Source organism: Sitophilus oryzae, unplaced genomic scaffold (genome assembly GCF_002938485.1).
Source record: "Sitophilus oryzae breed Bouriz unplaced genomic scaffold, Soryzae_2.0 scaffold_172_pilon_pilon, whole genome shotgun sequence".
NCBI classification, from domain to species: Eukaryota; Metazoa; Arthropoda; class Insecta; order Coleoptera; family Curculionidae; genus Sitophilus; species Sitophilus oryzae.
In genome coordinates this window covers 9,945,247-9,960,056 of record NW_022146424.1, presented here as the reverse complement: position 1 = coordinate 9,960,056, position 14,810 = coordinate 9,945,247, and the positions used below count along the sequence as shown (strand labels likewise).

The window sequence follows — 14,810 nt, the reverse complement described above, 5'->3', positions numbered from 1 at the left end:
CCTTTTTAGCGTTTTCTTATTGAATTCGATAATTATTTTTCTGATATTATATATACTTGATATGTGCTATACGTCGGTAATCGTTTTGTACCTTTCGCTAACATTTGAATAAGTTATTTTTGTAATTAATTGGTATGATTACCACTGTATGCACCATAGGCGTAGTCAAAACATTTATCAAAAATATATATATCTCTTCAAGCAGCTAAGTTAAGAAAAATATGTGCCACGGCACTGTTTGGAGGTATGGTAACAATTTGGTCTCGGGTGTTATTAGTCCTTGTATTCTTTAGTCATTGAATAAACCATATGCGAAAACGTCAAAACTTGACATATGATGTGTTATTTTATTCAGAGTGTCATTTTCTATCGAATGAAGTGGAAATACACAGAGGCTGCCATTTAAAATCAAAAGTTGTAGTCATTTCCGGTGAAACAGGAAGTGATCGAAAACAACTGAATACGTCAATCATCCTAATTTGTCATATACTAATATACCAAATCTCGTAGAGGTGAGCCACTTTTGAGACGCACCTGGTATAAAGAAATAACAAAACCTTTACTTCCAGCTTGACTTATTCATACGAAATATGAAATTAAATGGAGTTTTAAACAAAGTCAAAAGTTGCGAATGGGATCTCCTATGGAATGAAGAATATCAAAATCTCGTTTCTGCGGAACTACATAATATATGCAGATCACCTGAAGTTTTTACAGTACCTAGAATTATACAGTAAAAACATACCTTTAGAATAATTCATTTCAGATACGCTGAAGCTATAAACGCATGTCCTCATGTAAATGTTGTTGGAAAGACGTTACTGTATTGTGGATTATCATTTATACCACTTGGAATGAAATGTGCAGCCTCATTTAGTTTCGTAAGAGTAGATTTCAAATTTTATATTGTCCTTTTATTCCTATTTTTATTGTATAGTAGTAAGATTACAGTTGGGGGTTGGAACCTTTGGTGTTACACAGCAAAATAAAAACACTAAATCACCACAATACACCGGAAAACTTTTACTTTTACACTGGACGCGCGTTTCGCTAACCATGTTAGCATCATCAGCAGATGATTATAAACTAAAGTACAATCTACAAGTTGAGCGTTTATATCTCTCTCGCTCAGTGGGCACCGAGTGGGCGTGGCAAAATCTAGCCAACCGAGTCAGAGCCCACTGAGCGTAACAGTTAGATTTCCGCCACTAGAGTAGTAGGAACAAAGAACTTGAAGGAATTGGACCGTTGTCTCTGTTCATACTATCTTTACATTTATTAATTCTGATGCTTTCATATGCATCTAATTGTCTGTAATTTGATACTTGTTTAATTAATTTTAAATTATTAAGATCTATACAATGTTCTTTAGCAACAATATGTTCGGCAACGCAAGATTTATCCGGCCTACCATATCTTATCTGAGCTAAATGTTCTTTAAATCTAGTTAATATTGATCTTCTAGTTTGCCCAACATATTTCTGATTACAATCTTTACAAGAAATTTCATAAATACCCGACCTTTCCAGTGGAGGTGTTTTATCCTTTGGATTGCCTAATAATTGTTGTAATTTATTATTAGCACTATACACAAGTTTATAATTGACATTCTTAAAAATTCCTTTTAGACCACGGGATAACTCTCTATCAAACGGTATCGAAAAATATTTAGACGTATCTTTCTCCACTTGAAAAGTCGAATTTTCAGAAATCATTAACCTATACCTACGTTTTCTATTAATTGCTATTAATTTATCAACTACTGAAGGGGAATATCCATTACACTCAGCTACATTCCTAATGTAATCTCTTTCTATTTCATATCTTTCGTTGGAAAGTGGGAAGCTAAGTAATCTCTATGAACTAAGAAATTTAAACTAGCCATTTTATGTTCAACACTGTGATGTGATTCATTAGGAATATATCTGCGTGTGGTCGTATTTTTCCTATAGATATCAAATTCCAGGCAATTATTAGTATTTCTAATAACTAATACATCTAGAAATGGTAATCTGTCGTTGTTCTCAATTTCATTTATTTCAACTGAATCATTATTTTTAACTGAGAAAGAAGGTTCATGATCAAGTAAACTTTCGAACTCCCTTGATAACCATTTTGCCAAATTATAAGTCGGAGAACCTACAGCCGAAACAATTGGGCGCATAGACTTGTCCGGTTTATGAATTTTTGGCAAAGCATACAATTTTGGTAATGAGGGATTGGATACTTGCAATTTCCTCTTTAAAGAAAGATCAATAAGGTGTTACATTCTTTTAGAGTTTTTTTTTAAGTTGTTAACCTTATCGTAATAGTCTTCTTTTATCTAATATATGTAGGGGCCATTATCGATTAAGTTGTTAACCTTATCGCAATAGTCTTTTTTATCTAATATAACAACCTTATTTCCCTTATCAGCTTTTAGGTAGAAACAATTTTTGTTACGCAAACTCTTGACAATATTGTGCTCCTTGTTAGATTTTAATGATTTACTTGAAACGATATTTTTTGATAACTACAAGCCTCTAATATTTGATTTCTACAAGCCTCTCTTGTAAATACTTTAGAAGCCTCGGGCAAGTGCTGAATAGCAGTTTCAACACCAACGACGATTTCCTCCAAAGCGCTACCAGAGTTGGGCAATGCAAACTTTAAACCTTTGTTTAATAAACTGAGCTCTTGTTTATCAAATGTCTGCGAAGAAAGATTCTCTACTATGTTTATGTCTCTTTGGAAAACATGTTTGTTTTTAGAGCTTTTTAATTTTTTAAACTTATTATTCAAAATGGCCATTTTCTTAACAAATTTTGAATTGATAACCACAAACATATTTCTCTGAAAGGGACACCAACATTCATACTCTACATTAGTTAGCTTATAAGTAAGTTTTTTGTAAAGTCCATAGGCTTCAATTTCAAGCATACTTCGTTTACTATACAGAAATTTGATTTCTAAATCAAGCCATTTTTGTTTTGTAATTTTCTCTACCTTATCACTAACGTTACTTTTCGGAATATCAACTTTAATAAAACTAGGATAAACTGAATTGGCTTTTCATGATTTAAGAAACCAAATATCTGCTTCTAATAACCTAATCTTAGTACTAAACTTACGATAAAGATTCAGTTCCGTTGACCGTGAAGCCATCGAAGATAACAGTTGAGGGTTGGAACCTTTGGTGTTACACAGCAAAATAAAAACACTAAATCACCACAATACACCAAAACACTTTTACTTTTACACTGATGAAATAGTAGTAAGCAGTAGTCTTCGTTTTTTTATTTATTATAATTATTTTCCAAGTCCTTTTTATCCCCATATTATAATGCTAAAATAAGTGCTACATATTTTAATGCTAAACAAGTGTTTATAGATTCATCCGGGACGTGCACATGGGTTATCACTGTAATAATTTTCGAAAAAAAAAATGTACGCCACTGATTTTTTGTCTTTTGATAGCAAAATTGTATAGGCCGTTTAATGCCAATTAAAAGTTGTATCTTGATAATTTATCGATTTCGATCTCCGCGATAGAAACGCAATTTTATTAACTACAATTAAGAAAATTAATTTAAAAATAAAATTAATACATTATTTATTTTATCTAATTTATTATTAAATATTATTATTATTACTTATAATTACTATTAGTCCAATCCTTGGTTCAATCTACAGCACATTCAAATAAAAATGGTATTTAAGATAATTACAGAACACCTAATTTTCAAAAGTTTTTACATCCTGTATTTTTAAAACTATGGATTTCCATACCCATGTTTATTTGATGAGGAATCAATGAGTACTTATGTAAAACTTTTGCAAGTTAAATTAATTTAATGAAATTAAATTTTATTAAAGGTTGCTATTATAGACTTGAACAAAGCAAATTAATAAAATTGCGTTTATCTCATCAAGGAAAGGAGGCCTAACAATAAAAAAAAGTCAGTGGCGTACATCCTTTTTTTTAGAAAAATATTCCAGTGACAACCCGTATGCACGTCCCTGGTAAATATGGCGACACTTTTTTAGCATTAAAATATGTCGCATTTATAGTAACTTTTACCCTCAAAATTTCATTAGAATCACTAAAAGTACTTGGAAGAAAATTGTAATAAATCGAAAATAAATAAGACTTTAACACTGTAGCCACGACACAAAGCCGAATCGGATCTATGTTGATATAAAAAATAAATCTTAATTTTAGGTGATGAATCTCCCCACGAGAGATAGAACATGTTTTTTGGAACACCCTGTATGTGCACTTATTTGACTCATCCTTATATGAACAATATTTTGTCATTTATTATTAAAATTACATAGTTTATTTTTATCAGAATTGATATTATCCTTGTATATTATCTAATATACATGCATTGGGTTATAAATGCCGTATGATCGAAAAAAAATGGCGTCCAGTTGGCTTGGAAATGACAATCGATGACATTTCCCATATGATTTTACATTATATAAAATGACAGCGATCATCATTTCATAGCCATCGCCGACACCGCGCCGTTTTCTCACAAAACTGTTCGTGGTTTTCTCACATTTATTTTTCTCGTAGATTCAATTAATATATAGGGTGTTACATTACAAAAACACAACTTTGAAGTGTATTTTTTTTGAAAAAATTATATAAATTAACCACATATGCTCACAAAATCTCATTTCAATACAATCTGTCATTCTCTTTGTAGCCTCTGCGTTCACCCTGTACATAAAAAATTAAAAATTGTAAACAATAAATAATATAAAATACAATTCTGATCTTCTTCCTGTTTATCATTGAAAACTTTTTTTGTATTGTGTCAAGATATACTATGTAATGTTTATGTTCATCTACTACACAAATTTATAGAAGAAAAAATAACTATTATATATTTAATTAAAAAGAAAATAAAGTCATCTATGGTTAAAACGATCATGGTTAGAAGAAGGAATACCAATAATTGGTTTTAATTAATTTTATACCTGCTTATATTTTCTTTTATTATATGATCTGGTTTAAAAATGTCAATGAAGAACTTATTATCAACGTTTATACATTTTTCCTTACATATAATATTTTATTAATCGTAATTAAAACATTTCAGAATAGACATATATTTTGTAGTTTTTTATTCTTATATATTTATTCTATCTATCTTATAACAAGGTTATCTGTTTGTTTTGTTCAGAAAATCTAGAGTAATTTTCAGAAAATCATTTGGTTTTTCTATATGTACCCAGTGACCCGCCCCTTCGATGTACTGCAGCTCGGCCTTGGGGAACAACTTTAGGATTTTAGGATAATCACTTTTTCTGCAAAACCAAAAAGTAATAAGGTGTAGAAGTTTAATTTTTTTTCCGATTTTTTCCAGCTAATTTATGAAGTAACGTAAATATTTCGATGAAAATTGAATCTGAAGTTTTTTGACATGAGAAATTTGATTTTGGCGTCAATATGACACCTACTTGTAGGGGACGCCATCTACATGTGTTTTAACTGTTTTGAAGAGTAATAACTTTTCCTCCGTACCTATATAAAACTACTGAGTGAAAAAATATACATTTCCGTGATTTTTTACGTTAAAAATTGTCTCTTTTTAAAATTGCTATAAGCAACAATTCTCAAGATATTTAGAATGGAAGTAGTTAATACATGTCATTATTGACTAAAAATAAATATGTTGAGTAGATAGTTTTTAGATATTTGACTGAAATGATAAATTTGGGAACTTTTTTTTTAATAATAATAATAGCTCCCGTATATAGCGTTTAACGCCTTGGGAGTAGCAAGGTACAGTTTGCCATACTAGAGCCGTTCGGTATACAAGGAAGGTAATGTGGCTAGCACTACGCTTCAACCGCCTATTATTACCTCAGGATTGTGAATCCCAAGTACTCATTTAAGGCCGAGTCGACCTAGGTACCCAAACTATTTTTATTTTAATAAAAATAGTCGGCTGATGAAATGCCGGGTGTGGGATTCGAACCCACTATCTTCAGATTGGTAGACGAGAGCCTGTACCTCTACGCCATCGGGCACCTTTTTCTATTATTATTTTTTTTTAATTAATTAACTAGTTTTGATAATTTCGATTCCAAATATCTAGAGAACCATTACTCGTAGCGATTTTTACCAAGAGACCTTTCTTTCTCAAAATGTCGTAAATGTATATTTATTACTCAGTAGTTTTATACAGGTACGGACGAAAAAGTATTACTCTTTAATCAAGTTAAAAAATATGTAGGTGGCGCCCTTTACAAGTAAGAGTTATATTGACATCAAAATCAAATTTCTCATGTTAAAAAACTGCCAGATATCAATTTTCATCCAAATATTGACGATACTTCAGAAATTATTCGGAAGTAAAAATTAAGTTTTTACACCACTAAGCATTTTAGGACCTTTATTTATACGAATTTTTTTACTTATTTTTATCCGCAGAATATGCTGCCGAAGTTTCCGGAATACAGTTCGGACCAACAATCGATCGAGAAAAAGAAGCTAATTCGTCAAAGTATTCCACTAAAATCTTTAAATTAAACTTCCAAATATAACTTGATATAATGAAATAAAATACAAGATTTCACATTTGTGTTGAGATAGCTTCCTTCAGCAGGGGAAGCAATAGGTGTCAATTCTTTACTTTAACTAATTTAGCTAAATGATTAGCAACAGATGCCTTGACTTGAGGTAATCCTATTTTTTTTTAAATGGAGCCACTTATTACGGCTCAAAGAAGAACCTTTGAAGAGGTTGAAGCAAGGTTAGAGAGCGCTTTAAACGCCATGTCTGCCTACTATGAGCTGAACTCCTTAAAACCAAATACTTCCAAAACACAGGTCTGTTCATTCCACCTTCACACACGACCAGCAAACCACAAATTAAGGTCGCTTGGAACGGAGAGACCCTTGAACACACAAATAAACCTGTGTACCTTGGAGTCACACTCGACAGATCTCTAATCTACAAACACCACTGCGAAAAAACCCGTCAAAAAGTGACTGCGAGGAACAATATATTAAGAAAACTAACCCACAGTAAGTGGGGCGCTAAACCTGATGTCCTAAGAACGACAGCACAAGCGCTATGTTTCCCCACAGCCGAATATGCCTGCCCTGTCTGGTCAAGATCGGCGCATGCCAAAAAGGTCGATGTAAGCCTCAACGAAACTTGTAGACTTGTGACAGGGTGCATGAAGGCTGCTCCGCTGGATAAACTGTACCAAGCAGCAGGTTTTCCCAGTCCTAACTCACGTAGGGAGGCACATGAATTCAGCGAGAAGTTTAAAAAAACATTCGACAATCGTCATCTACTTTTCGGGCAATACCAAGAATCTAAAAGACTAAAATCCAGACGACGATTTCTCAGCAGCCCCCTGGATGAACCACCCACGAACTATCCTCTGTCAGAAAGCCTGCCGAGAGGTGCCTCGTTCAACTTTAAAACCTGGAGAATGTTGAACCGCATAAGAACAGGAGTTGCTCCGGTAAAAACCAATCTGATCAGATGGGGCCTTGCGCAACCAAATGACGACAAATGCGACTGTGGGATGATACAAGATATGGAACACCTTCTAAAGTGCGTTAATTGTCCTGCACAGTGTAACTCCGACGATTTATGGCAAAGCAAACCCGAAGCATTGGACGTGGCTCAATATTGGGCCGAGAAAATATAGAATGTTCCGAACACGAAAAAGTAAAGTAAGTTTAAATGGAGGGTTTTTAGGGCCTTAAGTACTTCTGAAATAGCTTTGAAATTGTGGCAAGTTGATATTGGAAACACACTACTGGTTATATTGGAAACACACTAAACTCAGATTGTAAGTATTTAAAATGAAAAATATATAATATTTGAAGGCAAATAACATTTCAACTCTTCTCCAATAACGATCTAATTAAAGATACTTCCTTTAAATGTATGGTCTGCAAACATTTCACTATATCCATTATTAAATCATCATAAATCTTTTTTTCCAATAATCTGTCTTGCTTTCATGGTGGAAGATGCCGAATACCGACTCTGCATGGAAAGCGTCGAATATGTGTATCTGCCCCGTTGGTGACAAGACCGGGTTAAAGATATTTAGCAAAACTATGTTGGACTTATTAAACCTTGTATATAACCAGCTATATTAAAAGGTTGGATCTCGAGTTGAAACTGAGAAATTTGCATAATTTTAATACTAATAATTAAATAAGATTCTACTAGAATTTTCAACCATCATAATTTTTCAATGTCAGTTCAAAATAGCAATTGGGTAATAAGTTAAATGTATTATACTCACTCTATATAATCTGATTTTGCTCCACCAATAAATAATGTATTTCCTTCATACTTTAAGTTATCTATGGGTGGAAACCTGACAATATTTTGAAAATTTGATAATAAAGCCGGTATGTTAAATCTCCATTTGTATCTGTAAAATTATCAGTTAGTAAATGTTCTGATTCTTAATAAACTCATCCAACTTCTGATGATCAGTTTTTATTAAGTTTGTTAACAAGAATGCTCTCGCAGATTTCTCAGTAATGTATTCTGATAGCTGTTTATCCACTATATTCTGAGCTTCTCTCAAAGGAACATTCTCTGGCATTTTAACACTAGAATCAGATGGGGTGTATATTTTTTTTAAAGAACATAAGTGCACGGCCACACAGAAAGCGTTTTTTGCGTTTTTAGCGTGAAGCGTCTTTAGCGTCTAAAACAAAATAACAGGATTATATAGGAGTGGCCCCACCAAAAGCGTCTAGAGTTCGGCGTGTCTCGCAAAAAACGCAAATGAAAACAAATCAATTTGTTTTCTGTAGCGTCTTTACCGTTTTCTATGAGACCCCGTCATAGGCGGACGTAATATTTAATAATGCAATAAAAATTAAATTAAATAGTATGCATTTTTTTTCATTTTAGGATATTATCTAAAAATATTTTTATAGAGAACATCTACTGTTTAGGAAGATTCTATTAAATTCAAAAATGAAATGAGGAAATGTTGGAAAAAATCTAGTTTGAAATGTTGAAAAAGTAATAAATTAAAGGAATATTTTCTTACGCGTAAAAAAAGTTTTTTTACCAGAAACAATAAGTTTTTGACACGTAAAAAAATAGTTTTTTACGTGTAACAAATAGTTTTATACCCGTAAAAAATATTTTTTTTTGGGTAAAAAAGTTTTTTTTACCAGAAACAATAAGTTTTTGACGCGAAAAAAAATAGTTTTTTACGTGTAAGAAATAGTTTTTTACACGCAATTTTTTTTTGCGTAAAAAAGGTTTTTTACCAGATACAATAAGTTTTTGACGCGTAAAAAAATAGTTTTTTACGTGTAACAAATAGTTTTTTACACGTAAAAATATTTTCTTTTTGCGTAAAATTTTTTTTTACCAGGGTCAATAAGTTTTTGACGCGTAAAAAAATAGTATTTTACGTGTAACAAATAGATTTTGACACGTAACAACTAGTTTTATACGCGTAAAAAATAGTTTTCTACCAGTAACAAATAGTTTTATATGCCTAAAAAATGGTTTTTTACGTATAACAGTTTTATTCGCGTAAAATAATAAAAATAGTTTTTTACGTGTTACAAATGGTTTTTACACGTAATAATTTGATTCACTTTTACAAAATTTGTATCAAAATATCAATATTTTTGATAAACACGTGGACTGCTCACAAATACACGTCGCGTCACTACGTATTTCTAAGCCGTTAACACGTTTCGTTACAACTAGCTCGTGTGTCAGGGTCGTCTCGCTAGCTCGTATGTCACGGCCTTGAATGTTTACTCCCAGCGCGCGTAAAGAAGTTTCACTCCAAAATGTTTCATAAATCATGTCCTAAAATTGCATGAGCAACTAGAAATATTTATATACTATTCTATTATATAATTATAATTATTTAGCCACGACTATCGAATGCTATGAAATTTAGTATTCGTTTGGATTTTGTATGCGTCAGTGCATTATAGTTCTTCCAAATTTTTATAACTTCGCCGTATAAATACTGTGCTATTTTTGCGTTTATTAAAATAGTTAAAATACTAAAATAGTAGTTATTTTTTAATTTTATTTATTGACGATTGTGTGCATGTGTAGGTGGTCAAAATTTTTCCGAAAATTTGTGTGGTTTTCCGTAGTCCGATCTTTCAATTATTTAATTTTATATGGTACCTATATGGTCTATTTTTTAATGGGAAATTTTGAGAAGTAGTAATTTATAAGAGAGATGAGATGAACTTACAATTAATTTTAAAAATACATATTTGTATTTTAGATGTTTTAATAATATGAATTAGTTGAACTTAATAATCATATTTAAGTAATGTGGTTAAATAAATGGTTATCGAACTCAAACTATGGGGTGAGAAAATTAAAATGAAAGTTTTACACGTGCCAATTTAAAAAAAAAGTTAACGATGTTTGTATTTTGTTTATGCTAATTCTCTTACATGTAGTTTTTTTGCGAAGAAATATTTCATTTATTTTTTAAAGTAAATGCCAGTAAAAGTAAATATAATTTTTAAATAGTAATATAAAGCACCTAATATAAATAATTTTGATTTCTAATTTTTTATTTATATTTTCCTTCCATTACACCGCTTGCTTAGAAAATTAATAAATGTTTATATTTCATGATTTTAAAATTTGTTGTTAATATAACAAATTAGTTCTGTAATTATTATTATTTAATAAACCAACGTTGCCAAAAAATTAGAGACTATATTATTTTTAAATAGGATCTAATATAAATAATTTTGACATCTAATTTGTTGTTTATATTTTGCTACTACTTAAAAAAAATGTTTATATTAAATGATTTTAAATTTTGTTGTTAATAGGTATAACAAATTATTACTGTTATTATTATTTATTAAACCAGTCTTTGCTTAAAAACATTAAAATAATTTTCCTACATCCAAAATAACAAGTATTATTGCAGTGTAACAACAGAATATTAATAAAAAATGCAGAATATATAGACATACTATCCCTAACTAACTAAAGCCAAACAATAATATTCTTTGCTAATATCAACTAATACAAAAATATGGCAACAGCGCCCTTCATAATGTATTTTCTGTGTAAATACTAGCACCTCAATAAAAAAATAATGTGTCCTTATCATATATGACTCCGCAAAATCAAAGATGCCGGCTTCTTTCATAGCATTGCCACCGACCGCTTTCTCGGAAAACCCTACGTCGCCGGGCGACAACTAAAATTCAGTTAATATTTTATTATAATCGATCCTGACGAATAAATGAATTTCATAAATGAATGAATTTTATAAATGAATGAATTTTATAAATGAATGGTTTTTGCTGCCGAATTACTATACAATATTTCAAGGCAGATGACGGATCTATTCGATAATTTTTATTCGAATAGTTTTCAACGAATGTTTTCTTACTAACTATCGAATTATTCGAATGAATTGCAACTATCGAATGTTTCGATAGTATTCATTCGATAGTTCCCACTACTAGTTACAACTAGCTCGTGTGTCAGGGTCGTCTCGCTAGCTCGTATGTCACGGCCTTGAATGTTTACTCCCAGCGCGCGTAAAGAAGTTTCACTCCAAAATGTTTCATAAATCATGTCCTAAAATTGCATGAGCAACTAGAAATATTTATATACTATTCTATTATATAATTATAATTATTTATTATATTATACTATAATTATAACAAGTACTAACCACAACACTACAACATAAAAAACTATACACATATAAACTAAAATTCGTAAAATAAATGGTAAATAATAATAATTATTATTTTTACACATACCACTGGCACTAGCAGTAGATTGTGTTTGGTGTGGTTTGGAATATATTCCCCGGCCCCGATGTCTCCGAATATATTCCCGGCCCGTCCACAATTCAATCTCAGTATCTTTTATATTCGTCTCTTCAACGCTAACCGGCGCCGATCTCGCCTATCTCTTTCTCTCAGGATTGATTGTTGGACGGGCCGGGAATCCACGAGCTTGCGACGTTACTAATTGACATGTTTATAGAAATTGCAGACCAGCCGCGTCTTTTGCGTGTTTTTAATGGACACAAATTGACAAAAGCGCTTAAAACGGCAAAATAGCAAAAAGCGCTTGAGACGCAAAAAACGCAAAACGCTAAAAACGCTTTCTGTGTGGCCGTGGGCTAACGTATACCTACCTATTCATAACATTGAATAAATTTGAAAGCTCCTTAAATTTTGGGCTAGTGGTGACTGGAGATATATCTACAATAATAAGTTTCTCTACAAGTTTCGGCTAAAATAGCTTGATTTTTAATAAACAGCTCGACCGCCATAAGTAAATACCCACATATTGCAGTGTAAACAACATGGCACATCTGCCACCCATTGAATGTCCCATAAGGGCAATTTTCCCAATGCTATGGTCTTTTAAAAAGTATTGTAGATCATCCGCCAAATATTCGTACGAGTGTTGAGAAGTGTGAGGGCTTTCCCCATGATTTCGCAAGTCTAATGCTGGATTTTCATGGTAAGTTATTTTACGTCATTAGATTAAGTTACTTACCGATTATCTTTCGTTGAGGACTCGTTTGTTGATGATAAGCCTTACTAAGTCCGGTCCAATTTTGCTTGGAACCGAATAATCCATGTAAAATAATAAAGGGTGGTTCTAAAGCGGTCTCAGCTTCTGTTTCAAAAGTGGTGAATGATAGTTTTAACGGACTTGATAACTCAGACGATGAAGAACAATTCACAGAATATCTATCAAATATATGATGAAACTTTAATAATTTACAAACAACTCTTCTACTGAATAACATTTTTTAAAATATAAAATTTGAAGTTACGTTTATGATGTCCTTTGAATTTATTAAGATAAGGTGGAAAAGGTGGGCGATTAGTTCATTTGAGCCTCTCACAGGTAAATCATATTTTGACAGAAATATTTTTACTTAAATTATTTACAAAATATACTATATGAACCTTTGATATGAACAAATAAATATACTCTACAGAGTGTTTCAAAAAGCATGTGCCATCTCTCGTGGGGAGATTCCTCACGTAAAAATAAGATTTATTTTTCATATCAACATAGGGACCTTCTGTTTTCTGCTTTGTTTCGTAGCTACGGGGTTTTAAATTCTTAATAATCTTTTGATTTATTATAATTTTCTTTCAAGTACTTTTAGTGATTCGAATGAAATTTTGAGAGAACAAAGTTACTATAAGTGCTACATGCATATGAGTTATCACTGAAATATTTAAAAAAAACCTGTGCGTCACTGACTTTTTTTTATATCAAAATTGTGTAGGCCGTTTAATGCCAATTAAAAGTTATCTCTTGATATTTTGTCGAATTCGACCTCCTTGAAGAGATAAACGCAATTTTATTAACCACAATTGAAGAGTGGAAATACCAAAGGGGGTAAGTGCCAAAATTATTTTTTCGAGATAAATGAGAAAAACACAGTAGAACCATAGTATAAGGAAACTTTTACTCCTTGTCAAATCCTTTGTTCTTTTTCTGCCACTTTATATGACCTTGTTCTCGCTTCCGTAGCCGACGACGTAGCTGTATAGTCGTGGTCTATTAACTAGGCAAAGTATAGACGTGGCACTCGCCATAGTTTCACAGATATGTATTTAGGAAAATATGAGTTCACAATAAAATAAAATAAAAAAATGATCATCGAGTAAAAACTTGCTTGAAAACAGAATATTTTCACATTTCGTGTAGGTAACAATTCTTCTGTATCTGAAAATCTTCTGATGGGAAGAAATGCGGAAAAAAATATAATAATGACATATTTTTATATTATTATCTATTTCAGAGATTTTCTACGACTTTTTTTTATTTAAAGCAAGTTTAATTTTCTGTAGATAACTGGATTCGGCATAAAATTATGCTATAGTACACTGTCTTTATTTAAAGCACACTGCGGTGTTGCCAATCTATTTCTTATTTACTAAAACTTTGGTTAAAAACATTATATACGAAAAGTGGTAAAAAACTAGAGTGAATATAACTTTATTAATACTTTGCTATGTTTTCTTAAACATGAAGGATATCTGAATAAATTCGTGTAGAAAAATTTACTTTATCGTATACAGGATATTTTTTATGGCGTCACCAAAATCGTAATATTTAAAAAATGTTGTATCTCATTTTTTTTTAAATGCAACACCTTGTATATTATTTTTGTTTCAGATGTAGAATTAAAAGGTGAACATTTTTTGACAAGACAAGACAGACAAAGATCATATTAGGTGGCTTTGAAAAAAATTTACTGTTGAAAGAGCCATATGTAATATAATACTGCGAATATCTGCGACAGCGGTAAAAATTTAGAAACACTTTAAATTAATAAAAAAATGTTCACTTTTTAATTCTGCATCTGACAGAAAAATAATATAGAGAATGTCGCATTTAAAAAAGTTGAGATATACCATTTTAAATATTACGATTTTGGTGACGCCATAAAAAATACCCAATATAGAATAATGTATATAGAATGATATAAAATAATAAAAAAAATCAAACTAACTTTACCATAACTTTTTTGTGACACCCTGTATATAACAAAATATTTTAGGATACACCCCTTTATAAACCTTGAAACATATGAATAAAACTTTTTTCACATCTTCGACAACGACGACGATATTGGACTTCCTCGCACTAATGGGCCACCCTGTATATTTACGGTGGTTTAAAGCTAGGTGTGGCACTTTTCTTCCCTCAAATATAAACCAATATTTTGTCTATAATATTTTGAATATTGATATATTACGACCACTTATAATAAAAAATAAATAAAAAAAATACAGTCCACTAAATTTATAAGAGATTATGC

General features: G+C 31.3%; 1 protein-coding gene across 2 annotated transcripts; it reads right to left on the bottom strand.

Moving 5' to 3' along the window:
* Positions 1 to 5,092: 5,092 nt before the first annotated feature.
* LOC115881720 (protein ABHD11-like) lies at positions 5,093 to 12,977 on the bottom strand. Of its 2 annotated transcripts, XM_030899333.1 has the most exons (6): positions 12,521 to 12,977; positions 12,305 to 12,471; positions 12,153 to 12,250; positions 8,455 to 8,586; positions 8,271 to 8,402; positions 5,093 to 5,298 (listed from the first exon to the last, which is right to left on the bottom strand). In XM_030899333.1, exons 1-6 carry the CDS (start codon positions 12,774 to 12,776, stop codon positions 5,154 to 5,156), a joined length of 930 nt encoding a protein of 309 aa, XP_030755193.1. In that variant the 5' UTR covers positions 12,777 to 12,977; the 3' UTR covers positions 5,093 to 5,153. The 2 variants fall into 2 exon arrangements, with proteins under 2 accessions (XP_030755193.1, XP_030755194.1); XM_030899334.1 differs by lacking the exon at positions 12,305 to 12,471 and having other exon boundaries at positions 12,153 to 12,219.
* Between the last annotated feature and the right edge of the window lie 1,833 nt (positions 12,978 to 14,810).